Genomic DNA, 26,847 nt, shown 5'->3' with positions numbered 1-26,847 from the left:
CGGCCAATTCAGTAACTTTTAAGAGCTGAGCTTGAAATTGATAATAAATGCCAGTTGTGCAGGGTAGACCCTCTGTTATAATGGTCGTAGGGGCCAGGATGGGGGCTCACATTTGTAATCCCAGTGCTTTGGGAGGCCAAGGTGGGAGGATTATTTGAGCCCAGGAATTTGAGACCATGCTGGGCAACATGGCAGAACCCTGTCACTACAAAAAATTTAAAAACATTTAGCCAGGCATGGTTATGTGTACAGGATGCACGCCTGTAGTCCTGTTACTCGGAAGGCTGAGGTGGGAGGATCGCCTGAGCCCAGTAATTTGAGATTACAGTGAGCTATGATGCCTGAGTGAGACCCTGTCTCAAAAAAATTGAACAAAAAATAATGGACTTGGGTGGTAAAAGGGGGAAAATTACATACAGTAAAGAGAGAAAAAGAAGCAGAGAGAGAGGACAGGGTCTAGTTCTTGTTGGGACTTGCCTGGGACTTTAGACCCTGTGGCAATCTGGATAATGACTTCCCCTACAAAGATATCTGCATCCTAATCTCCAGAATTTGTGAATAGTGCACCTTGTGTGGCAAAAGGGACCTTCAGATGAGAATAAATTAAGGATCTTGCTGTGGAGAGATTATCCTGGATTGTCTGAGTGGATTCTAGCTGTACTCACAAGGGTCCTTTTACAAGATTGCGGTAGGAGGGTCAGAGACACAGGGAGAGGAAGTGATGACAGAAGCAGAGGTCAGAGTGACGAGCTTTGCAGATGGAGGAAGGAGCTGTGAACCAAGGAATTTGGGCAGCTTCTAGAAGATGGAAAGGGCAAGGATATGGTGGATTCCTTAGAGCTCCTGGAGGGAGCACAACCCAGCCGGTAACTCCATTGTAGTTCAGTGAAAGCCGTTTTGGACTTCTGACTTCCAGAATGGTAAGATCATAAATTTGTATTAGCTTAAGTCACTAAATATGTGGTAATTTGTTACAATAGCAGAAAGAAACTAATATAGCCTCCTTTGGTTGTTAGAGAACTGATACTTCAGCAGTGACAATAGGCAGCTCCTGTGTATTAAACTTACCAGGAGTTTGGCTGGATTCTGAGTCTCATTAGTTATCAGAAAAGTTCTCTAAGGATAGCAGCAGGGCCATTGTTCAAATATAGGTTAGCCTATGTAGCCTATATGTAACGCCTGTGTCTGTTTTTTTACACTATGCTGTCTTCCTAGTCCATCTATCATTGCTCTAAAAATATTCTGTGGCGGATAGAAGTGTAACTTTAGGGGTATCCATAAACTGTGATGATGTTTGCCCTTTGGGTTGGTGGATCTTGTGTGATTGACTGGATTCTGTGACATAGGAAACAATGTGATAGCATTTTGTCATAGGTAACAGCCTGGCTTGAAGCCTTGCTTGGTGATACTCTCTTAACACCCCTCTCCTCCTTTTTTCTGCATTTGTCAAGATATGGGAGTAGAAGGACATTATGACACAGAAGTGAATTAGAGCACTCATGATGTAAACATTACTTGCTAAAGGCCTTGTGTGCTCACCTACCTACCTTTTGTTAAGATGAAAGGCTTTATTCTCTTTTTTTTCTTTTTTAACCTTAATAACATTCACTGTGTCCTTTTGTCAGGGATCTTCAAGACCACCCCAGGTTCACTGATTCACTATGAGGACTTATAGGACTCAGAAGTGATTATACTCAGGATTATGGTTTATTACAGTGAATATAAAGCAACATCAGCAAAGGAAAAAGGTGCATGGGGTTAGACCAGGTGCAAGCTTCCAGTAGCATACATGGGGCACACTTAATTCCCCCAGCAAGGAGTTGTGACAACACACGTGAAATGTTACTAGGAAACTTGCCTGAGTCTAGGAGTCCAGTGTGTTTATTGAGAGGTTGTTTGTACAGGCACACAGTGCCTGCGTGACTCACTGCAATTGCTGAAACTCCAGACCACCCAGAGGGAAGGCAGGTGATCACTATGAACGACATTGTTTGCACACATATCTGAAGAAATTGGTAAATGTGCTTCAATACCTTGAGCATGCAAAACACTCTTACTAGTTAGAACATTCCAAGATCTTAATTCCCAGGAGTTGGCTAAGGGCCAGTTAGGAAACAGGCCACCTTTGCAAGATGTGAGCATGTCAGGCCTGCAGAGTTAACTCTTTCTTACATGTTCTTTTTTTTTTTTTTTTTTTTTTTTTTTGAGATGGAGTACCGCTCTGTCACCCAGCTGGAGTGCAGTGGCGCAATCTCGGCTCACTGCAAGCTCCGCCTCCCGGGTTCACGCCATTCTCCTGCCTCAGCCTCCTGAGCAGCTGGGACTACAGGCACCTGCCACCACACCTGGCTAATTTTTTGTATTTTTAGTAGAAACAGGGTTTCACTGTGCTAGGCAGGATGGTCTCTATCTCCTGACCTCATGATCTGCCTGCCTTGGCCTTCCAAAGTGCTGAGATTACAGCACTGGGTGAGCCACCGCGCCCAGCCTGTTTCTTGCACATTCTTATCCTGGTCTTCCTTTTCATGGAAAGTACTTTTAAATGGTTTCATTAGTTTTCAGTACACACTTTATTCTGGTTAACTGTTGTTTACTTTTCACTATTCTTTTCCCTATTATGATCTTTCTCTGAGTTCTAAGTCTGGTCTTGAAAATAGGCCGGGCACGGTGGCTCAAGCCTGTAATCCCAGCACTTTGGGAGGCCGAGGCGGGTGGATCACGAGGTCAGGAGATCGAGACCATCCTGGCTAACATGGTGAAACCCCGTCTCTACTAAAAATACAAAAAACTAGCTGGGCGCAGCGGCGGGCGCCTGTAGTCCCAGCTACTCGGAGGCTGAGGCGGGAGAATGGCGTGAACCCGGGAGGTGGAGCTTGCAGTGAGCCGAGATTGCGCCACTGCACTCCAGCCTGGGCAACACAGCGAGACTCCGTCTCAAAAAAAAAAAAAAAAAGAAAATAAACTTATACTTGTCTTTTTGATAATATGGACAGTAAATCTCACCATTCCCACTTTATTCTAATATCTTTCTCTATGCTCTCATAACTTTTTTTCTGTCTGTTTCAGAATGGATGAGAAATCTCGAAAGCAAAACATTGATCCCAGCACAGAGCATTTTTGAGGAAGAACAATCCCATGGCATGAAGTTGGAAAGATATATATGGGATGATCCTTGGTTCTCCAGGTTAGAAGTTTTGGGATGTAAAGACCAATTAGAAATGTATCACGTGAACCAGAGTACAGCTATGAGGCAGATGGTCTTCATGCAAAAGCAAGTACTATCCCAGAGAAGCTCTGAATTCTGTGAACTTGGGGCAGAGTTTAGCCAGAACTTAAACTGTGTTCCGTCTCAGAGAGTTTCTCAGATAGAACATTTCTATCAGCCTGATACGCACGCTGAAAGTTGGAGATGTGACTCAGCCATAATGTATGCAGATAAGGTTACCTGTGAAAATCATGATTATGACAAAACTGTTTATCAGTCCATTCAACCTATTTACCCTTCAAGAATGCAAACTGGAGATAATCTTTTCAAATGTACTGATGCTGTTAAATCTTTCAATCATATAATACATTTTGGTGATCATAAAGAAATTCACACAGGAGAAAAACTCTATGAATATAAGGAATGCCATCAAATCTTTAACCAGAGCCCATCATTTAATGAACACCCAAGGCTTCATGTTGGAGAAAACCAGTATAATTACAAAGAATATGAGAATATCTTTTATTTCTCATCCTTTATGGAACATCAAAAAATTGGTGCTGTAGAGAAAGCGTATAAATACAATGAATGGGAGAAAGTCTTTGGGTATGATTCATTCCTTACTCAGCATACAAGCACTTACACTGCAGAGAAACCCTATGACTGCAATGAATGTGGGACGTCTTTCATCTGGAGCTCTTACCTTATTCAGCATAAGAAAACTCATACTGGAGAAAAACCCTATGAATGTGATAAATGTGGAAAAGTTTTTAGGAATCGTTCAGCCCTTACTAAACATGAACGCACTCACACTGGAATAAAACCCTATGAATGTAATAAATGTGGAAAAGCCTTCAGCTGGAATTCTCATCTTATTGTACATAAGAGAATTCATACAGGAGAAAAACCTTATGTTTGCAATGAGTGTGGGAAATCTTTCAACTGGAACTCTCATCTTATTGGACATCAGAGGACTCATACAGGAGAGAAACCTTTTGAATGTACTGAATGTGGGAAATCATTCAGCTGGAGCTCCCATCTTATTGCCCATATGAGAATGCATACTGGAGAGAAACCCTTTAAATGTGATGAATGTGAAAAAGCTTTTAGGGACTACTCAGCCCTTAGTAAACATGAAAGAACTCATTCTGGAGCAAAACCATATAAATGTACTGAATGTGGAAAATCCTTCAGCTGGAGCTCCCATCTTATTGCCCATCAGAGAACTCACACGGGAGAGAAACCGTATAACTGTCAGGAATGTGGCAAAGCTTTCAGAGAACGCTCAGCCCTCACGAAACATGAGATAATTCATTCTGGAATTAAGCCCTATGAATGTAATAAATGTGGAAAATCCTGTAGCCAAATGGCTCACCTTGTTAGACATCAAAGGACTCATACTGGAGAAAAACCCTATGAATGCAATAAATGTGGAAAATCCTTTAGTCAAAGCTGTCACCTTGTTGCTCATCGGAGAATTCACACTGGTGAGAAACCCTATAAATGTAATCAATGTGAAAGATCCTTTAACTGTAGTTCTCACCTCATTGCACACCGGAGAACTCATACTGGAGAGAAACCATACAGGTGTAATGAATGTGGGAAAGCATTTAATGAGAGTTCATCCCTTATTGTACACCTAAGAAACCATACTGGAGAAAAGCCCTACAAATGTAATCATTGTGAGAAAGCATTTTGTAAGAATTCTTCCCTTATTATTCATCAGAGAATGCATAGTGGAGAGAAGCGCTTTATATGCAGTGAATGTGGAAAAGCCTTTAGTGGTCACTCAGCCCTTCTTCAACACCAGAGAAATCACAGTGAAGAGAAACTGAATTGAATTTGCGAGTTTTTTGTTTATCATACATTTTGACAACACATTGAGGAAAACTCTATAAACATAATCAAGAGGGGACATTTTTCATTAAGAGTTCAGTAAGACTTCTCCCGCATTATTTACTAGAAAGTATCTATCTTAGAAGAAACCCCGTGAAGTAAAAGAATAGGGAAAAGCTTTCAGCAGTTATATAGCCCTTATTCAAAATCAGATAATTACAATGAAGAAAACTAAACTCCCCTTACGGTCTACCAGTAATTCATACTTGAGAACCGTGACTGTGGGGAATGAGGCATCTTTTAGCAAGAGCTCTCACCTACTTGTAGATTGGTGTGAATTGCTAAGGGAAGAACCTTATGCAGAGAAAAGTTTTTGACTGGAAATACACTGTTTTGCATCAAGCTGGAGTATTGGATGGAAAACTTTACAATAACATTTTGTGCATAATTGTAGAAATGCAGATTTTGTTGTTATAAGGGGAGGGTCTAGGTGCTCAGGAGTAGAATATGAAATGCTAAATCTGAATGTAAGAAAAATAATAGTATTGAATGGGGTATTTACTGTTGATTAACCTCCTTAGAGAAAATTAATGAATGAGATGACTAATGTTAGAAAAGTTATTGCCTAGGAGTATGAGACTGATGTTGCTGGACAGAAAGTGATCCTTAGCCCAGTGTGTCAGCGTCCATTGTTACTCATCACTGCATTGTTGGGCAATTAGTTTGTATTTTGTTTTAGGCAATCACTATAAATTATAATGATGGACACTGCATCAGTATACATAACAAAGGAATAAAAAGGATACAGAATTGTATATACATATTTACTGTAACAGATCTAAAAAATGGGTATGGATAAAGACCTGAAAGATCCATGGAAAAATTAACCCAGTTAATTTGAGATTTTAAAAAAGTTTTACAAATACATATAACAATTATGTGCTGGGCTTTATTTTAAATGCTTTCCAAGTGTTAACTTGTTTAGTCCCCTTAACTCTATGAGAGAGATACTGTTACCCCAGTTTTACAAATGGGTAAGCCGAAGCAGAGATGTTGAAGGATCCTACCTAAGGGGCACAACTAGTAAGGGAGTAGAGCTGAGATTGTTTGGCTCCAGAGTTCTTGTTTTCAGCCACCATTTTATGCTGCCTCGCCAGTGATTTTTTTTTTCATTTTCTTCAGTGTTTCTATAGTAGAGATTTGATAATAAAAAGAAAATCCTAAACAATGAGGAATAAAGTTACCTGTTTCTCTGTCTTGAAGGATTTATAGTAACATGAGAACTAATACCTCTTTGGAATATGAAGTCTGTGTTGGACATTCAGAATCACTGCATTTTCTGGGACCTGAGTTCCCTAGAACTTTGCTGCCTACAGCCCCAAGGATTACAGGGCAGCAGGGCCTGGAGGACTTGCTGGAGGACTGGGCAAGTCCCTTGGTGGGTTTAGAATGCCACTTACAGAGCAGAGGGCAAGGATATTTGTTCCTTTCCATAACCAGACACCACTGCACTTCAGAGCACCATTTCCCAAGGTTTACCTTGAATTCAGTGTTTATTTTTTCAAAATCTTCTGCAGATGAAAAGCTTACTTGAAGGAGCAGGATTCAGAAGGGAAGAGAGCTAGCCATTCCACCTAGAGTAATGAAGTCTCAGTGTTCACAGGGGAAAGATGGATCGAAAGACTTGGGTGGCTTCTCTCCAGTCATAAGTATTTCCTGTGCTCTCTAAAACAGGGCTCTAACTGGGGGCCAAGGATCCTTCCTGGATAGGCTTCAAGGGCATTGAGTGGAACTCTGGGGTTCATAAAGCTCATCTAATTTTTTTTTTTTTTTGAGATGGAGTCTCGCTGTGTCTCCCAGGCTGGAGTGCAGTGGCGTGATCTCGGCTCACTGCAAGCTCCGCCTCCCGGGTTCATGCCATTCTCCCGCCTCAGCCTCCCAAGTAGCTGGGACCACAGGCGCCCGCCACCACGCCCAGCTAGTTTTTTCTATTTTTAGTAGAGACGGGGTTTCACCGTGTTAGCCAGGATAGTCTCGATCTCCTGACCTCGTGATCCACCCGCCTCGGCCTCCCAAAGTGCTGGGATTACAGGCTTGAGCCACCGCGCCCGGCCAGCTCATCTAATTTTTAAAGGGCCTGTGGCTCCCTGGTGGTTGAGAAATGATGGCCTAGTGATGTCATGGGGAGGCTGTTTTCACCCTCTGACTCCCAGCTGGGGCTCACTTAGGTGTGCAACATTTCATTGCAGTCCTTTTGGGGCCTGACACATTAGTGGTCACCTGATAAATGTGGCAGGGGCAAGTTAGTCATTGATGGATTTTTTTTTTTTTACATGATTTATGCAAAGGCCCTTGGAGAGAATGAAGTCAGCAGTATTAGCTTAGAGAAAGCAGCATAATATACCCAGAATCATACTACCAGTAGGATGTGGATATTGTATTCTAATATCCAAAGTGAATCCAAATTCTCTGATTTAGAGATTCCAAAGGATTTGATAAGTCATATGCAATATTTCACAAGCATCCTGGTAACTTATAACCTTATTATCAAGATTATTATCTTGAAAAACTTTCTAGGCCAGGCACCGAGGCTCATGCCAGCATTTTGGGAGGCTGGGACAGGAGGATTACTTGAGCTGAGGAGTTCAAGGCCAGCCTGGGCGACATAGCAAGATCCCATCTCTGTTTAAATAGATACAGTTTTTTTTAATGTCTTACAGGGCTTCCTGGCAGGGCACAGTGGCTCACTCCTGTCATCCCAGCACTTTGGGAGGCTGAGGTGGGTGGATCATAAGATCAGGAGTTCGAGACTGGCCTGGCCAACATGGTGAAACCCCATCTCTACTAAAAATACAAAAATCAGCTGGGTGTGGTGGCGGGTGCCTGTAATCCCAGCTGCTCCAGAGGCTGAGGCAGGAGAATCATTTGAACCCAGGAGGTGGAGGTTACAGTGAGCCAAGATTGTGCCAGGGTGACAGGGTAAGACTCCATCTCAAAAAAAAGAAAAAAAGGGGGGCCTCCTGTGGCTCAGGTCACATCACGAGTCAAAAGAAAGTCCCAGACTTCTGCTGCTTGCTGGGAAGTACTCCCTTCCTGTCACCTATCATGCACAGCCTGGACACTAAAGAATCAAGATTGATTTTGGTGTTCCCTAACATCCAGGACTCCCGGGTCCCCTCTGTCTCCCTCATACATGACTGAGTTCATTGCCTTTTTGAGCCCATCTTCCATTCCTGCCATCTCGGAAGCCTAGGGCCCACTTTCAGTCATCAGGAGTCCCCTTTCACCTTCCTGCTGTGGGTCTCCCTGGTGCACATTGCCTCCCTTCTAAGGGTGACTGCTTTCCTTCCACTTTCTTTTCTTTTTCTTTTTTTTTTTTTTTTTTTTTTTGTTTGTTTGGAGACACAATCTTGCTCTGTTGCCCAGTCTGGAGAGCAGTGGCACGATTTTGGCTCACTGCTACCTCTGCCTCCTCGGCTCAAGTGATCTTCCTGCTTCAGCCTCCCAAGTAGCTGGGACTACAGGTACACGCCACCATGCATGGCTAGTTTTTGTTTTTGTTTTTGCGTTTGTTGTTTTATCTTTTTGAGACAGAGTCTTGCTCTGTTGCCCAGGCTGGAGTGCAGTAGCATGATCTCAGCTCACTGCAACCTCCACCTCCTGGGTTCAAGTGATTCTCACACCTCAGCCTCCCAAGCAGCTGGAACTACAGGTGCGCACCACTACACCCAGCAAATTTTTGTCTTTTTAGTAGAGCTGGGCTTTTGCTGTGTTGGCCAGGCTGTTCTTGAACTCCTGGCTGCAAGCGATCTGCCCTTGACCTCCTAAAGTGTTGGGATTACAGGTGTGAGCTACACTGCCCATTCCTTTTTTCCTGAACATTTTCCAAGTGAGGTTGGTGGAAATCACGGATGGGGAACTACGCATGCAGAGGGCTGACTGTAATTGATTTCTTTCTGCCTCCTCACTAATCTGCACACTGCAGGCAGGGACCTGGTCTCATCATGCCTGCACCTCCAAGCACTGCCCTTTTACCCTGTAGTCTCCCCATTGGTCAGCTTGGTTCCATGAAGGAACTCCGTTACCACAGCAAGGACTGACCTCACACTGGTGGCTCCAAGTCACTGCCCAAACATTCTGAAGGGAGTAGAGCTTGATTGCTCAGATAAATAGAGGGCAGATGCTGGACTGTAGCTGAGTATTTCCTTTCATCCATAGGATAAAATGCTGATAATTTGAGAGTGATGGACAAGGTTCAGAGTGGTTTCCTCCTTTTGTTTTTGTTTGTAATGGAATGCCCACTTCATTTATGCTTGCCGTTTGCAGATGGACTCCATCCCACTGGAAACGTAACAGGCTTACCAGGTAGCTTCAACCATTGGTTTTACGTGACTCAGGGAACACTGAAAAGCTGTTTCAGGAGAGATAAAAAGAGGGTAATTACATTTCACCGCAAAACGTTTTCTTTTCAAGGCAATAAACAATCACAACCACCCAGAAACATCACGGAAGGGCCCAAAGTGTTCTCTCGTAAAACCCAGTTACCTGGGATTCAAGGGGCTGCGTCAAGATCCGTGGGTGAGTCATTGAATTCCTCATTCAGGGAAGTGAGAATCGTAGCCTGGAGTCCTCTCTTACCTGCTATGTGAATGTGTACTGTGTGCTTGGTAGTAGAAAGGTTCATAAAATAGAGTGTAATTAGATAAACATTTGCTTGGAAATTCGATTTTATGCTCTTCACTCTGTTAAGTTGTGCTTTCTCTTTAGGGATTGCCACTTTCTTCTCTTTCTTCTTCATTTCACTTTAATTAGCACACACAAAAACCTTGATCCCATCCAGATTACACAGATGTGTCTGTCTGACTTGAATTGTAATTTGGTGCATGTTTTGGCAGTATAGCATGCAAGTCTAGACACAGAAGGTTTACGAGTGTAGATAATTTTTATTTTTATTTTTATTTTTATTTTTTAGACGGATCTTGCTCTGTCGCCCAGGCTGAAGTGCAGTGGTGCAATCTGGGCTCACTGCAAGCTCCGCCTCCCAGGTTCACGCCATTCTCCTGCCTCAGCCTTCTGAATACCTGGGACTACAGGCGCCCGCCACCAGGCCCAGCTAATTTTTTGTATTTTTAGTAGAGACAGGGTTTCACCATGTTAGCCGGGATGGTCTCAATCTCCTGACCTCATGATCTTCCTGCCTCAGTCTCCCGAAGTGCTGGGATTACAGTCATGAGCTGCCACACCTGGCCGAGAATTCTTTATAAGTGTTTTCTATGGTTCCTTTCTAATTTGAGTACTAGAGGATGTCTGTTTATCTTACAACAGCAAAACCAACCCCGACAATCTTTGAAGCTCAGCAACCGTTTGTGGAGATATGTGATGCTTATAAACAATCTCCATTCCGTGCAAAGGAAATGCTGTGTGATACATTTGCATCTAATTTGTGTCCGAGGAAAGGACACTACTGTTGGCTCCCTGGCCTCTCTGCCTGGCTCTCTGATCTTTTTTTTTTTTTTTGAGACGGAGTCTTTCTCTGTCGCCTAGCTGGAGTACAATGGCGCGATCTCGGCTCACCACAACCTCCACCTCCAGGTTCAAGCAGTTCTCCTGCCTCAGCCTCCTGAGTAGCTGGGACTACAGGCATGCACCACCATGCCCAGTTAATTTTTGTATTTTCAGTAGAGACAGGGTTTCACCCTGTTGGTCGGGCTGGTCTCGAACTCCTGACCTCGTGATCTGCCCACCTCGCTGGGATTACAGGCACGAGCCACTGTGCCCAACCCTCTCTGACCTTCTAATGAGGTCATAGCCCCTTCAACTCAAATTCCCTCCAGGTCCTCAATTTGGGCAGAGATTTCCCAACTTGTATGACTGCAAAAGGAGGCCAGAAACCAAAAGTATCCTGTTCCTAAAGGTCATTCTTTGTGATAGGGAGCACCAGATGCAAAAAGAACACCAGGCTTCTGCAAATTAACCCACACATTGCTGCCAGGCGTTGGGAGGAATGTATTAACACATGCCATCTGAGATATTTGGAAGCTGTGTGTTAGGCTGCCTTCTCTAATGCCAAGTTATTTCCTTGTTTTCCCAAATTCATCTTAAGCCATCTTAAAATCTCTTCTTCTTGATCCCCTTTGATGCCCTTTTAGCGGCGTCACCTACGAACCCCATGAAATTCCTGAGGAATAAAGGTAAGTCAAGGGATCTGGGAGGGTGGGCCGGTGGACCCACAACATTCCTGAAGCTGTTGTGATGTGTGGCTGCAGAGGGTGCCGGGTGGTCACCAAGGAGTCTGCACAAGGAGTCTGCACCTTCACCTGTGTTAGACAAGGTGCCCCCTATGGAGGGGGATGCACAGTGACACCGTCTGGGGCAGGTGAGAAGTGACTGAACTCCATGGACTGGTGGTATAGTGAGTAAAGCACAGGCTGTGTCTGAGATCTCTGTGGAACACACAGAATGCATGGGCGCACACAGCGACCCCGTCAGCAGCCTTTCTAGCAACTCTCCCCACCGTGGCGTGTCCTGGAGCCTCCTCAACACCACTCGCTTCAGAGTCCTCCAAAGCAGAAGGCACCTTGTGTCTGTGCCCCAGAGCGTCCTTCCTCCTCCTCTGCACATTCGCTAAGTGCCTGCAACAGGACAGCTACTGAGTCAGCTCCGCCCCCCACCCATCCCCACTGCTTTAGCACATAGCCACCATTTTTTTTAATCACGTACGCTGAGTGAGACATGCAGACGCAGAAATGACTGTCGTGAAGGAAGAAGCCTGGTACTCACGGGTCCCTAGAAGTAGGAGGCCACACAAGGAAGCACCAGGGTTGGTCAGGAGGCAAAGGGAGGCAGGAAAGGTGTGAGCAAAAGCCTTTATTCTGGGCCGGGCGCGGTGGTTCATGCCTGTGATCCCAGCACTTAGGAAGGCCGAGGCGGGCAAATCACTTGAGGTCAAGAGTTCAAGACCAGCCTGGGTAACATGGTGAAACCCCATCTCTACTAAAAATACAAAAATTAGCTGGGAGTGGTGGTGGGCACCTGTAGTCCCAGGTATTCGGGAGGCTGAGCGGGGAGAATCGCATGAACCTGGGAAGTGGAGGCTGCAGTGAGCTGAGATCGTGTCACTGTACTCTAGCCTGGGCAACAGAGGGAGACTGTCTTGAAAAAACAAACGCTGGGCGCGGTGGCTCAAGCCTGTAATCCCAGCACTTTGGGAGGCCGAGACGGGCAGATCATGAGGTCAGGAGACTGAGACCATCCTGGCTAACACAGTGAAACCTCGTCTCTACTAAAAAATCAAAAAACTAGCCGGGCGAGGTGGCGGGCGCCTGTAGTCCCAGCTGCTCCGGAGGCTGAGGCAGGAGAATGGCGTGAACCCGGGAGGCGGAGCTTGCAGTGAGCTGAGATCCAGCCACTGCACTACAGCCTGGGCAGCAGAGCGAGATTCCTTCTCAAAAAACAAAACAAAACAAAACAAACTTTATTCTGGTTTTTATAGGAAGCAGGTAGGCAAGGCAGGCTTGGGATCAGCTTGAGCGATCTGGTGGCTGTGCAGCGTGGGGTCTGGCCCTGGTTGTCCGGGACCTGGCCCTGGGGTAGCTGGGGGCAGGGGATAGTGTTCTGGAGCATGAGAGCTCCATAGAGATTGTTGGGGCGTAGGCTTCGGGTGGGTCGGCTTGCACATGAAAGGTGGACTCGCAGGCCAGAGTTCACTATCTTTAGGAATTGGCTGGACCTGGGAGGGGCAGTATCTTCAAGGGTCAGTTAAGGCCCCAAGATGTCAAAGTATCAGGAAATGCAGAAAACAAAAAACACAATGAATACATCCATCCATGCCAAACACATTACCAATCTTCCTAAAGCTCAGCTATGACTATTTCACCTGCCCATTGACACCACCGTCACCAAAGCACAGAGCTTGAGTCCCGGCTGGGGTGTCAAAGGCCTATACACTGGTCCTTCTTTTGACACTAGCTTGTTTTGTGCACTGGCGCTGGAAGGTCACTGAGACCTCTGCCACCCCTGAGCTTCAGGTCCCAGTTGTAGGTAGAATGGAGGCGGGACAAAATTGTTTGTCTAATAAAGTTGATGGTCCGGTTGCGGTAGCTTGTGCCTGTAATCCCAGCACTTTGGGAGGCTGAGGTGGGTAGCTCACCTGAGGTCAGGAGTTTGAGACCAGCCTGGCTAACACGGTGAAACCCCGTCTCTACTAAAAAATACAAAAAACTAGCCGGGCGAGGTGGCGGGCGCCTGTAGTCCCAGCTACTCGGGAGGCTGAGGCAGGAGAATGGCGGGAACCCGGGAGGCGGAGCTTGCAGTGAGCTGAGATCCGGCCACAGCACTCCAGCCTGGGTGACAGAGCGAGACTCCGTCTCAAAAAAAAAAAAAAAAAAAAAAATTATATATATATATATGGAAAGATGTCTGCCTTACTCATAGTAAGAATTGTGCATTGAAACTGCCAAGCTTAAATAATGAAGTTCGACAAATATGATTAAGTACAGAGTTTATTTGAGCACAAAACTTGAGGATGTCCACCCAGGAGACACTGACTCCAAACTAATGGGGACAGCATTTCTAAAGAGAAGTTAAGGTTTCACTTATATGCACAGAGACTGACATTGTAGCAGGATTGTAACATTTTCCATGTGAGACCAGTGCATAAGTTACAGCTATTTGATTGGTTCCAGACAGCAACCCCGTTCCAAGGAAGATTATTGCTGTGTGAGGAGGAGCAACCATCAGAGGGGGCTCTCACAGCTGGCACCTCTTGGTCTTCTTATTTACAGGAAAAAAAGGCAGAAGTTGCTGCTGCATCCTTGTGATTCAAGCTGCATAGCCACATTGCTCTCAAGTTTCAGAGTAGTTCAAGGTTCCAGCAGCTTTAAGTTTAAATTAGTTTAAGTTTGAATGATTTGATTTCATAAAACTACACTGTAATTCCAGTTTTCAGCTATCCTGTTGAAAGTGGGTAAAATGTCTCGTAACTGTATCGGCAAAGGAGCTGGGAAACATAACCTCAGGTCTTGTTTGTAGGCTAGCAGTGAGCACAACTTCTAGAAAGGGCAACTGACAGTTCTCATAAATAGAAAAACAACGCGATCACTTTTTTGTTTGTTTGTTTTTTTGAGACGGAGTTTCAATCTTGGTCCCCAGCCTGGAGTGCAATGATAAGATCTTAGCTCACCGCAACCTCCACCTCCCGGATTCAAGCGATTCTCCTACCTCAGCCTCCTAAGTGACTGGGATTACAGGTGCCCACTACCATGCCAAGCTAATGTTGTGTTTTTAGCAGAGATGGGTTTCACTTTGTTAATCAGGCTGTTCTCGAAATCCTGATCTCAGGTGGTCCACCCGGCTCGGCCTCCCAAAGTGCTGGGCTTACAGACGTGAGCCACTGCGCCTGGCCAAGGCAATTACTTTTTTTTTTTTTTTTTTTTTGAGACAGAGTTTTGCTTTGTCGCCCAGGCTGGGGTGCAATGGCGCCATCTCAGCTCACTGCAACCTCTGCCTCCCGGGCTCAAGAGATTCTCCTGCCTCAGCCTCCCGAGCAGCTGGGATTACAGGTGTGCACCACCACACCCAGTTAATTTTTGTATTTTTAGTAGAGATGGGGTTTCACCATGTTGGCCAGGCTGGTCTCAAAGTCCTGACCCCATGATCCACCCACCTTGGCCTCCCAAAGTGCTGAGACTACAGGTGTGAGTCACTGCGCCCAGCCGGTGATTACTTTTTAACCTAGAGTGTTGAAATATACCTGGGGGATTTATTTTAATCAGTTATGACAAGACTCCCAGACATACAAATGATCTTCATGAAGGAAAAAGTTTATACCCACAGATTCCTGGAAACGGGAGACACGGCCCACCACAGAGGGGCACAGCAGGACCCTCAGGAAGCACAGGGAGGGAGGGTGAGCATGGCCCCCGCCTCTACTGGGGTTTCCGAGGGAAGGAATGGGTGAGGCATGGCAGGTACTCTGAGTAAATTTAGATTTGAATGGTTTAATTTTGGCAAACCATAGGGGTGGTTTCTAGTTATCCAGTATTTGACCCTGGAGTGATTTAGGGCAGGCAGGGAGAGATTGGCTTAGTGTGTGAGTTTGAAAAGGAGATGGTTGGGGTGTGGGCTCTGGATTGGTTGGTTTGTATATCAAAGGTGTGCTTGCAGGGGAGTCATCTGCTGTCTCTAAGAAATAACTAGCCCTGAGAAGGGAGGTCTCTGCAGGATTAAGGCCCCAAATACCAGAGCATCAGGAATACAGAAAATAAGAAAATATAATAAATCCACCCAGCAATTCCATTTCTAGGAATTTCTTTCTTTCTTTCTTTTTTTAAGATAGAGTCTCACTCTGTCCCCCAGGTTGGAGTGCAGTGTCACGATCTTGGCTTACTGCAAGTTCCACCTCACGGGTTCACGCCATTCTCTTGCCTCAGCCTCCCGAGTAGCTGGGACTACAGGTGCCTGCCACCACACCCGGCTCATTTTTTTTTTTTTTGTACTTTTAGTAGAGACGGGGTTTCATCATGTTAGCCAGGATGGTCTCGATCTCCTGACCTCGTGATCCACCCACCTCGGCCTCCCAAAGTGCTAGGATCACAGGTGTGAGCCACCATGCCTGGCCTATTTCTAGGAAATTTTATTTAAAATATGCTATTCATTTTCCTAGTCTACTTCTCCCATCCTGCTTGGTGACTTTCTCATATATTTCTCTAGCTCTGCAAATATCTCAGTGTATTCTACCCCAGCCTTGCGCTCCCAGAATGCCCTTGTTTGCCTCCTTCACAAACAAAATTTAAGCAGTTAAAAGACAGTGTCCACACCCTCCTGTCTAACAGCAATCACACCCCCTTTCTCCATCTCCTGCTGGAAATTGAACTGTCCATGCCAAGGCTGGCCTCTGTCCCAGCTTCCATCCTCTTAGGCCAACTCAAGGACTTTCCTGGCAATTCTTTCTCCCTTTCCTGCATGCTCCGGTCTGAATGCTGGTGTCCCCCAACCCCATATTCATGTGTTGAAATCCTCATCTCAAAGGTCAGGATATTAGGAGTTGCAGCCTTTGGGAGATGACGAGGTCATGAGGGTGGAACCCCCATGATTGGGAATAGTACCCTTACAATAGAAGTCACAGAGAGCTATCTCACTCCTTCCACCCTGTAAGGACACAACAAAGAAGCCACCCTCTGTTGAACCAGAAAGTGAACCCTCGCCAGCCACCAAAGCTGCTGATACCTTGATCTGGGACCTCCCAGCCTCCAGAATTGTGAGAAATCAATGTCTGTTGTTTCTTTGTTTTTTGTTTTTTGTTTTTCATACAGAGTCTTGCTCTGTCGCCCAGGCTGGAGTTCAGTGGTGTGATCTCTGATCACTGCAACCTCCGCCTCCCGGGTTCAAGCAATTCTTCTGCCTCAGCCTCCTGAGTAGCTGGGATTACAGGCGTCAGCCACCATGCCTGGCTAATTTTATTTTGTATTTTTAGTAGAGATGGAGTTCTGCCATGTTGGTCAGGCTGGTCTCGAACTCCTGACCTCCTGATCCACCTGCCTCAGCCTCCCAAAGAGTTTTTTTTTTTTTTTTTTGAGACAGGGTTTCATTTCCGTCACCCAGGCTGGAGTGTAATGGCGCAGTCTCACCTCACTACAACCTCCCGCTCCCTACCTCAAGCAATTCTCCTGCCTCAGCCTCCTGAGTAGCTGTGAGTACAGGCACCTGCCACCTCATCTGACAAATTTTTGTATTTTTTGTAGAGTCAGGGTTTCACCATGTTGCCCCGGCTGGTGTTGAACTCCTGAGCTCACGCATGATCTGCCCACCTGCCGAAGTGCTGGGATTACAGGAGTGGGCCACTGCGGCTGGCTGTGTCTGTGGTTTCTAAGCCACCAAGCCTGTGGTGTTTCGTTACAGCAGCCAGAATGAACTGGTACTGTAGTATCACGATTCACTGTCTCATTCCCATTCACGAACGTGCTGCCAATGTTCACGTCTTAAAAAGAAGATCCGTCTCTCGATCTCTTAGACTCCTCCAGGAGCTGTGCCCATTTCTCTTCTTTCTTTTATACAAAGTTCCCCAAAATCATTTTCAAAATCACGGTTTCCAGTTACTTTCTTCTTACTCCCTCCTGAACCTGCTTCAGTTGTGTCCCCACCACACAGCTAATATGTCCTCTGCCTAGATCTCTAATGAACTCCTGGATGCCCCATCCAATGGTCCGTTTTCAGTTTTCTTTACTTTACTTTTCTTTTTTTTTTTTGGACAGAGTCTCGCTCTGTTATCCGGGCTGGAGTGCAGTGGCACAATTTCAGCTCACTGCAACTTCTGCCTCCCAGGTTCAAGTGATTCTCCTGCCTCAGCCTCCCAAGTAGCTGGGACTACAGGTGTGAGCCACCATGCCCAGCTAATTTTTGTATTTTAAGTAGAGACGGGGTTTCACCATGTTACCCAGAGTGGTCTTGAACTCCTGACCTCAAGTGATCTACCTGCCTTGGCCTTCCAAAGTGCTGGCATTATAGGCATGAGCCAGCTCGCCTGGCCCATTTTCAGTTTTCATCACACCTAAACTATCTGCAACCTGTGTTCTTTTCCCTCCCAAAATATTTCCTCATGAAAATTTGAAGACATACAGAAGAGTAGACAGAACTGTAGAGTGAGCGCCCCATATCCCTCACCTAAAATCTAGTTATTCATTTTACACTCTTAGCTTTTTCATAGTCCAGGCTGTTTTTTCAGTATGCTGTTTCCACTGACGGGTGAATCTCAGGACGCGTTTCAGCTCAGGTGGCTGAACCCCTTGCCCTGTGCCAGTGAAGAGATGGCAGTCAGGGGAAGGCCAGGCATGAGGCAAGGGGGAGCTGCCTCAACTTGTCAGATTTTTTTTTTTTTTTTGAGATGGAGTCTCGCTCTGTCCCCCAGGCTGGAGTGCAATGGCACAACCTTGGTTCAGTGCAACCTCTGCCTCCTGGGTCAAGCAATTTTCCTGCTTCAGCCTCCTGAGTAGCTGGGATTACAGGCACGCGGCACCATGCCCAGCTAATTTTTGTATTTTTGGTAGAGACAGGGTTTCACCATGTTGGTCAGGCTGGTCTCGAACTCCTGACCTCAGGTAATCCACCCACCTTGGCCTCTCAAAGTGCTGGAATTACAGGTGTGAGCCACGGCACCCATTCCAACTTGTCAGATTTTACAAGTGGCTGAATAATGCACTTACTTCGCCAGCTGCTATTTTGTTCAGTTTGCACAAACAACAACTTGTTATTTTTCACATTTCAGATAATATGAAGGAGGATGACACACCTGAGCCTGCAAAGAACAGCCGTGATTTTATAGCATGTTCCGTAGTCCTAAAATTGACACCTGGGATGTAGGTCCATGGAATTCCATCCTAAGTTGTCCTGCAGTGTCCTTTCATGAGAGCACCACACAATCTGAGACCATCAGGGCAGCACCCAAATCATAAGATGAAGGCCACTTCCCCTTCAGCTGCATACACAGCGGGTGTTGCCACACAGAGTCAGGGACCCCATGTCTCTACAGAGCAGAGGGGAGGGCTCCAGCCCAGGACGGAAGGTGAACTTGAGTCAGGGATTGTTGGGGGCAAAAATTATATTTGTTCACATAGGCCGTAAAATCTAACTTCAGTATTTTCTAAAATTAAGAAAGCCTGAGCAACGTGGCGAAACCCCATCTCTACAAAAACATACAACAATTAGGCAGGTGTGGTGGCGCATGCCTGTGGTGCCAGCTACTTGGGAGGCTGAGGCAGGAGAATCGCTCGGACCCGGGAGATGGAAGTTGCAGTGAGCTGTGATCATGCACTGCACTCCAGCCTGGGTGATAGAACGGGACTCTGTGTCCAAAAAAAAAAAAGCTATTTTTTAAAGTGTGTTTGGTTTTGACTTCTATTCCCCTCTGTAAGGACAAATATATTAACTGAAAGACATAGCTAAAATGAACATTTTTGAGCACTATTTTCTTTTCTTTCTTTTTAGCAATAATTCGGCATAGACCTGCTCTTGTTAAAGTAATTTTAATTTCGAGCGTAGCCTTCAGCATTGCCCTGATAAGTGGGATGGCAGTCTTCTATATGATATAGTAAGTATCTGCTAAGTAACATCTGCTATCCTGGCCGGGCGCGGTGGCTCAAGCCTGTAATCCCAGCACTTTGGGAGGCCGAGACGGGCGGATCACGAGGTCAGGAGATTGAGACCATCCTGGCTAACACGGTGAAACCCTGTCTCTACTAAAAAATACAAAAAACTAGCCGGGCGAGGTGGCGGCGCCTGTAGTCCCAGCTACTCGGGAGGCTGAGGCAGGGGAATGGCGTAAACCCGGGAGGCGGAGCTTGCAGTGAGCTGAGATCTGGCCACTGCACTCCAGCCTGGGCGACAGAGCGAGACTCCATCTCAAAAAAAAAAAAAAAAAAATCTGCTATCCTTAAATGAGACGTAACAAGTCAACTGATTATTATTTAGTGTCAAAGGATGATGATGACACATCTTACAATTGTTAAATTATTATAGTCATTATAAATTTCCAGATTAGTGTTTTTCAAAATGTGGGTTGTACTCATGTTGAGTCATGATACACATGAAAAAAAAAGAAAGGCAGGCACAGGACAGAATACAATTCAGCAGAATAGAATATATTAGGAAATATTACTTAAAATATTAATGTAAAAGGCTGATTTTTAAACTTTTCAGATGCACATGTGAGACATGTACACACACAGAGACACATGGTTGTGAAATAAAATATATTTTTTACTGGGAGTCATGATAAAAAAATGTTTGAAAGACACAGTTTGAGATGCTGGCATCCTCCCCAAATTCAGTATTTTATTTATTTTTTTACTTTTTTTTTTGGGTGGGGACGGAGTTTTGCTCTTGTTGCCCAGGCTAGAGTGCAGTGGTATGGATCTCGGTTCACTGCAACCTCTGCCTCCTGGGTTCAAGCAATTCTCCTGCCTCAGCCTCCCAAGCAGCTGGGATTACTACAGGCATGCGCCACCATACCCGGCTAATTTTGTATTTTTTGTAGAGATGGGGTTTCTCCACGTTGGTCAGGCTGGTCTCGAACTCCCGACCTCAGGTGATCCACCCGCCTGGGCCTCCCAAAGTGCTGGGATTAAAGATGTGAGCCACCATTCTCAGACCCCAGCATTTGGTATTTTAAAATGAATTTGAGGCCGGGTGTGGTGGCTCATGCCGGTAATCCCAGCACTCTGGGAGACTGAGACGGGCAGATCACCTGAGGTTAGGAGTTCGAGACCAGCCTGGCCAACACAGTGAAATGCTGTCTCTACTAAAAATACAAAAATTATCTGGGCATGGTGGCGGGCGCCTGTAATCCCAGCTACTTGGGAGGCTGGGGCAGGAGAATCGCTTGAACCTGGGAGGCGGGGGTTGCAGTGGGCAGAGATAACGCCATTGCACTCCAGCCTGGGCGACAAGAGCAAAACTCTGTCTCAAATAATAAATAAATAAATAAATAAATAAATATATATATATATAAAATGAACTTGCTACTTTGGAAGGAATCTCAATAGTGCACAGCAGAAAAGAGTGACGACTCTCCTTTTCACTAGAAATATGTCAGTGCAGTCTGGGGTGATAGCAGCTTTGGGGGAAGATATGTCACCGTCTTCGCAAATAAAGCTTGAGGTCAAGCTCTTTCGAGTCATGTAATTGTTTTGAAATTCACGGTAGAAAAAGGTGAGAAACACTGTGACCTCACGTGGTTCTGACCAAAGCAACAGACTCTGACTCCTACTCTATGATTCCATGCTAGGATTCCGTTGTTATCTCACCAGAAACAGCTTGAGAAGTACAAAATTACTTGCTTCATTAGAATTAAGTATGAAAACGGGAAGGCCGGGCGCGGTGGCTCAAGCCTGTAATCCCAGCACTTTGGGAGGCCGAGACGGGCGGATCACGAGGTCAGGAGATCGAGACCACCCTGGCTAACCCAGTGAAACCCGGTCTCTACTAAAAAATACAAAAAACTAGCCGGGCGCGGTGGCGGGCGCCTGTAGTCCCAACTACTCGGGAGGCTGAGGCAGGAGAATGGCGTGAACCCGGGAGGCGGAGCTTGCAGTGAGCTGAGATCCGGCCACTGCACTCCAGCCTGGGTGGCAGAGCGAGACTCCGTCTCAAAAAAAAAAAAGAAAAAAAAAAAAAAAAAGAAAACGGGATATATTGCCATGTGTGGGATATTTTTTGAGGCAGCTATGTTGAGACTACCTTGGAGTAGGTCACATGAAGGCAAAGTGACATTAAAGGTAAAAGAGAAAAATGTTGCTAATGAGAGTGTAACCTGCGTGCTTGGTTATCTCCACTACATCCACTTAATTTATGTAACTGTATAGGCCGGGGTCAGTGGCTAACACCTGTGATCCCAACACTTTGGGAGGCCGAGGCAGGTGGATCCCTTAAACTCAAGTGTTTGAGACCAGCCTGGGCAACATGGTGAAACCCCATCTATACAAAAAATACAAAAATTAACCAGGTGTGGTGGCACACACCTGTAGTCCCAGCTACTCTAGAGGCTGAGGTGGGAGCATGCTTTGAGCCTCAGAGGTGGAGGTTGCAGTGAGCTGAGGTCGCACCACTGCACTCCAGCCTGGGTGACAGAGTGAGACCCTGTCTCAAAAAAAAAAAAAAAAATTGTGTAACTGTAGCTTCTGTATATTTCATTATTATAGACAAAACTATTAATAAATATAAAGTTTTCTAATGCATCTCAGTAAAATATATCTCCTGGACACTCAGTGTTGAATTGAGTTATTGAGCTAGTCAATTCTTACTGTTTTCACATTTGTATTAGCACTAAGCTAGAGTGGAGCCTGAGGCCAAAACCGAAACAAACAAACAAAAAACAAAACCACCTATTCAAAAATACAAGTTTTATGTAATTTTTAGTGGTTCATTTTTTCCAGAAGTAGATTTTGAAAATACTATTGGTAAGTTTGCTTTTATTTAAACCAGGAAAGTAAAATTACAATTAATTTTGTTTGGGGTATAAATGGTTTTTTTATAATTTTTATTTTTTTTGGAGATGGAGTCTTGCTCTGTCGCCCAGGCTGGAGTGCAGTGGCGCGATCTCTGCTCACTACAAGCTCCACCTCCCAGGTTCACGCCATTCTCCTGCCTCAGCCTCCCAAGGAGCTGGGACTACAGGCGCCACCACCACACCTGGCTAATTGTTTTTGTAGTTTTAGTAGAGACACGGTTTCACTGAGTTACCCAGGATGGTCTCGATCTTCTGACCTCATGATCTGCCCGCCTTGGCCTCCCAAAGTGCTGGGATTACAGGCGTGAGCCACCATGCCTGGCCTAGATAAAATATTTAAACTTAACGTTGTGACTTTTCATACACCAGTTTTCAATTATTAAAAATATTCTGAACTTCTTAAGTGTTTCAGAAAAGAATAAGCATTTAAAAATACATTAAAACATATGTATAGGGACTCACACCTTTTCTTTTGACTCAAGCTCCCCCGTGGTTCAGCACAGCACTGTTGGATCCTATCTCTGTTTACAATTTTGATATTTGGTATATCCTGGATTTTTTTTTTTTTTTTTTTTTTGCTTCATTTCAATTTTTAAAAATATTGAGTTAAGGGCTGGGAGTGGTGGCTCACGCCTGTAATCCCAGCACTTTGGGAGGCTGAGGTGGGTGGATCACCTGAGGTTGGGAGTTCAAGACCAGCCTGATCAGCATGGAGAAACCCCATCTGTACTAAAAATAAAAAAAAAGTTAGCCGGGCGTGGTGGCGCATGCCTGTAATCCCAGCTACTTGGGAGACTGAGGCAGGAGAATCACTTGAACCTGGGGGGCACAGGTTGTGGTGAGCCGAGATCGCACCATTGCACTCCAGCCTGGGCAACAAAGCGAAACTCCATCTCAAAAAAAAAAAACAAAAAAAAACTCATCTTCATTTTTCAGTGTTTGGGGCACCTCCTTACATTTCACACTGAGGCGAGCACCTCCCTCTTGTCACTCAATTCTTGCTCCTGCCCCAGCATTTTGACGATCTTTGGTGATGTTTGCAGCCAGCTCTGCTGCCTCACAGCTTCTAGAGTGCCCACACCCTTCCTCCACCACTGCCCCTGGTACCCAAAGGAGCCAACCCTCTGCTGGGATTTGGCTTTGAGCAAGAAAAACAAAAAACAAATAAGCTAACCCTAAAAGTTTTTTATTTTTTATTTTTTTGAGACGGAGTTTCACTCTTGTTGCCCAGGCTGGAGTACAATGGCGTGATCTCGGCTCACTGCAACCTCTGCCTCCCGGGTTCAAGTGATTCTCCTGCCTCAGCCTCCCAAGTAGCTGGGATTACAGGCATGCGCCACCACGCCCTGCTAATTTTGTATTTTTTTAGTACAGATGGGGTTTCTCCATGTTGGTCAGGCTGGCCTCGAACTCCTGACCTCAGGTGATCTGCCCGCCTCAGCCTACCAAAGTGCTAGGATTACAGGCGTGAGCCACTGTGCCTGGCACCTAAAAGTATTTTTTTATTACATAATTCACAAAGTACTGGGAAGGTAAGTATGTTAAGAAAACACTGTCATCCATTTCCACACCAAACAGAAATAGCTGTTCAATGATCCACTTCCAGGATTGGACCTACAGTGAGGTAGAAACATCAGTAACACCCTTTCTATCCCATTTTGTTCATCACGGATTTCTTGGCATTAATTTTTATTTTGTAAAATATTACACTGAAATATGACTATGGCCGGGCACAGTGGCTCACACCTGTAATTCCAGTGCTTTGGGAGGCCAAGGAGGAAAGGTAGCTTGAGCCTAGGAGTTTGAGACCATCCTGGGCAACATAGCAAGACCCCATTTCTACAGAAAAATACAAAAATAATTAGCCGGGCATGGTGCCATGAGCCTGTGGTCCCAGCTATTCAGGAGGCTGAGCAGGGAAGACTGAACCCAGGAGTTTGAGGCTGCAGTGAACCATGATTGCATCAGTTCACTTCTAGCCTGGGTGACTGAGACCCTGTTCCAAAGAAAGAAAGAGAGAGAGAGAGAAAAAAAAAGGTAAAAAGGAAAGAAAAAAAAGAGAAAAAAGAAGGAAGGGAGGGAGAGAGGAAAGAAAGAGAGAGGAACAAGAAAGAAAAAGAGAAAAGAAAAAAGAAAAAGAAAAGAAAGGAAGAAAGAGAAAGAAAAAGAAAAAGAGAGAAAGAAAGATGATTTGGCTGATTATGGAGCTTTTTGTCAACACCTTAAGTTCGGAACCCGATGTGAGTGCCTTGCTCACGTCTAGTCCTGGCTTTGATCCATGCTTTGGGATAAGAGTTACTCCTTACTCCAGGAAATGACCTGATCATGTAGACATTTGAGATCTGACCATGATTAGTCTGGTTTCAAAGTCTTACTTCTGCACCCACCCCACAAGCAACTCCTTTCCAGTCAAAAAGTGGCATGATTGAGAAATGAATTATTCACCATGAAAACTGTGCTTCTAAATTTATTTATATCATTCTCCAGTCGACTGGCACAGGCTGAGGAAAGACAACAGCTCGAGTCGCTTTATAAGAATATCAGGATACCGTCATTAGGAGACAAAGAAGAGGGCTCAGAGGACGAGGATGAGTCCACGCACCTACTTCCAGAGAACGAAAAGGAGCTGGAGAAGTTCATCCACTCAGGTAACGTGACCTGTCAGAGCCACTCGCAGGAAGGCCAAGCTGGCAGCGGTGGCTTGGTTTTCTTTTCTCTGTTTCTTTCTTTTTTCTTTTTTTGAGATGGAGTCTTGCTCTGTCGCCCAGGCTGGAGTGCAGTGGCGCGATCTTGGCTCACCTTGCAAGCTCCGCCTCCTGGGTTCACACCATTCTCCTGCCTCAGCCTCCCGAGTAGCTGGGACTACAGGCACCCGCCGCCATGCCCAGCTAATTTTTTGTATTTTTAGTAGAGACGGGGTTTCACCATGTTAGCCAGGATGGTCTCGATCTCGTGACCTCGTGATCTGCCCACCTCAGCCTCCCAAAGTGCTGGGATTACAGGCATGAGCCACCGCTGCCAACTTTTTTTTTTTTTTTTTTGAGACGGAGTCTCCCTGTCGCCCAGGCTGCAGTGCAGTGGTGCAATCTCGGCTCACTGCAACCTCCACCACCTGGGTTTAAGTGATCCTCCTGCCTCAGTCTCCCAAGTAATTGGGACTACAGGAGCGTGCCACCATGCCCAGCTAATTTTCTTTCTTTCTTTCTTTCTTTTTTTTTTTTTTTTTGTATTTTTAGTAAAGACAAGGTTTCACCGTGTTAGCCAGGATGGTCTTGATCTCCTTACCTTGTGATCTGCCTGCCTCAGTCTCTCAAAGTGCTGGGATTACAGGTGTGAGCCACTGTGCCCGGCCTGTGGCTTGGTTTTCAAAGGCAAAGATAAGTGGGAGTTAAGGGAGTTTGAAGTAAGAGAGACAAATATTCACAGCCACACTTATGGAAATGAACCTTTCTCATCAAATCTTACAGAGGGGTGAACAACTGTGGGGTTGCTCAGTTCCTTTTGCAGGGCAATTCCACGGATCTAACAGAGTTCAGGAAACAAACTTTTCCCAGCACAAAACATGTTTCCGTTAAACATACTCATTACCATGATGTTATCCTGCATTCAGAACACCAACACGCAGGTGTTTCACCTGCACCATGTCTCCATCTGATGTGAAAATGGGATCCAGACCCACAAAATAGAGGTCACTAGCCCAGGGTCAAAGTTCCCAGCATGCCATGTCCATCACAGACATGTTCTCCTGTCCTTGTGAGAAGAGGGTGACACTGATCATTTAAAACTGATTTTGTACAAGTTCTTTTTTTTTTTTTTTTTTTTTGAGATGGAATCTCACTCTGTTGCCCAGGCTGGAGTGCAGTGGCGCAATCTCAGCTCACTGCAAGCTCCGCCTCCTGGGTTCACACCATTCTCCTGCTTCAGCCTCCCCAGCAGTTGGGACTACAGGTGCCCGCCACCAGGCCTGGCTAATTTTTTGTATTTTTAGTAGAGACGGGTTTTCACCATGTTAGCCAGGATGGTCTTGATCTTCTGACCTCGTGATCCACCTGCCTTGGCCTCCCAAAGTGCTGGGATTACAGGAGTGAGCCAATGCACCCCAGCTATAGAATTTTATTTATTTATTTTTTATTTATTTTTATTTTTATTTATTTATTTTTATTTTTATTTTTATTTTTATTTTTTTTTTTTTTTTTTGAGACAGAGTCCCGCTCTGTCCCCCAGGCTGGAGTGCAGTGGCGCGATCTTGGCTCACTGCAAGCTCCGCCTCCCGGGTTCCTGCCATTCTCCTGCCTCAGCCTCCCGAGTAGCTGGGACTACAGGCGCCCGCCACCTCGCCCGCCTAGTTTTTTGTATTTTTTAGTAGAGACGGGGTTTCACCGTGTTAGTCAGGATGGTCTCGATCTCCTGACCTCGTGATCCGCCCGTCTCGGCCTCCCAAAGTGCTGGGATTACAGGCTTGAGCCACTGCGCCTGGCCTATTTGTTTGTTTATTTATTTATTTATTTATTTGAGACAGAGTCTGCCTATGTCACCCAAGCTGGAGTGCAGTGGCGAAATCTTGCCTCACTGCAACCTTTGCCTCCTGGGTTCAAGCAATTATCCTGCCTCAGCCTCCAGAGTAGCTGGGATTACAGGCGTGCACCGTGATGCCTGGCTAATTTTTGTACTTTTAGTAGAGATGGAGTTTCACCAGTTAGCCAGGCTGGTCTCGAACTCCTGACCTCAAGTCATCCACTTGCCTTGGCCTCCCAAAGTGCTAGGAGTATAGGCGTGAGCCACCACTCCTGGCTTTTTTTTTTTTTTT

General features: G+C 45.5%; 2 protein-coding genes across 8 annotated transcripts in view; both read left to right on the top strand.

Moving 5' to 3' along the window:
- Positions 1-6,280, top strand: part of ZNF606 (zinc finger protein 606) — a 68,220-nt gene extending 61,940 nt beyond the window's left edge. For all 7 annotated transcript variants that reach the window (XM_025366008.1, XM_025366007.1, XM_025366010.1 and 4 more), the window contains one exon: positions 3,067-6,280. In XM_025366008.1, coding sequence (XP_025221793.1) covers positions 3,067-5,045 — 1,979 coding nt within the window. In that variant the 3' untranslated portion in view covers positions 5,046-6,280. The remainder of the gene's footprint in view (positions 1-3,066) is intronic.
- A 3,005-nt stretch (positions 6,281-9,285) lies between these two features.
- C19H19orf18 (chromosome 19 C19orf18 homolog) overlaps positions 9,286-26,847 on the top strand; it is a 32,284-nt gene continuing 14,722 nt past the window's right edge. Inside the window, exons 1-5 of the mRNA XM_025365910.1 lie at positions 9,286-9,406; positions 9,515-9,619; positions 11,191-11,232; positions 19,022-19,124; positions 24,528-24,688. Of these exons, the coding sequence (XP_025221695.1) occupies positions 9,286-9,406; positions 9,515-9,619; positions 11,191-11,232; positions 19,022-19,124; positions 24,528-24,688 (532 nt within the window). The remainder of the gene's footprint in view (positions 9,407-9,514; positions 9,620-11,190; positions 11,233-19,021; positions 19,125-24,527; positions 24,689-26,847) is intronic.

The sequence above is a fragment of the Theropithecus gelada genome, chromosome 19 (assembly GCF_003255815.1).
Source record: "Theropithecus gelada isolate Dixy chromosome 19, Tgel_1.0, whole genome shotgun sequence".
NCBI classification, from domain to species: domain Eukaryota; kingdom Metazoa; phylum Chordata; class Mammalia; order Primates; family Cercopithecidae; genus Theropithecus; species Theropithecus gelada.
Note: the sequence above shows the minus strand (reverse complement) of the source record. Positions and strands in the feature narration are given on the sequence as shown.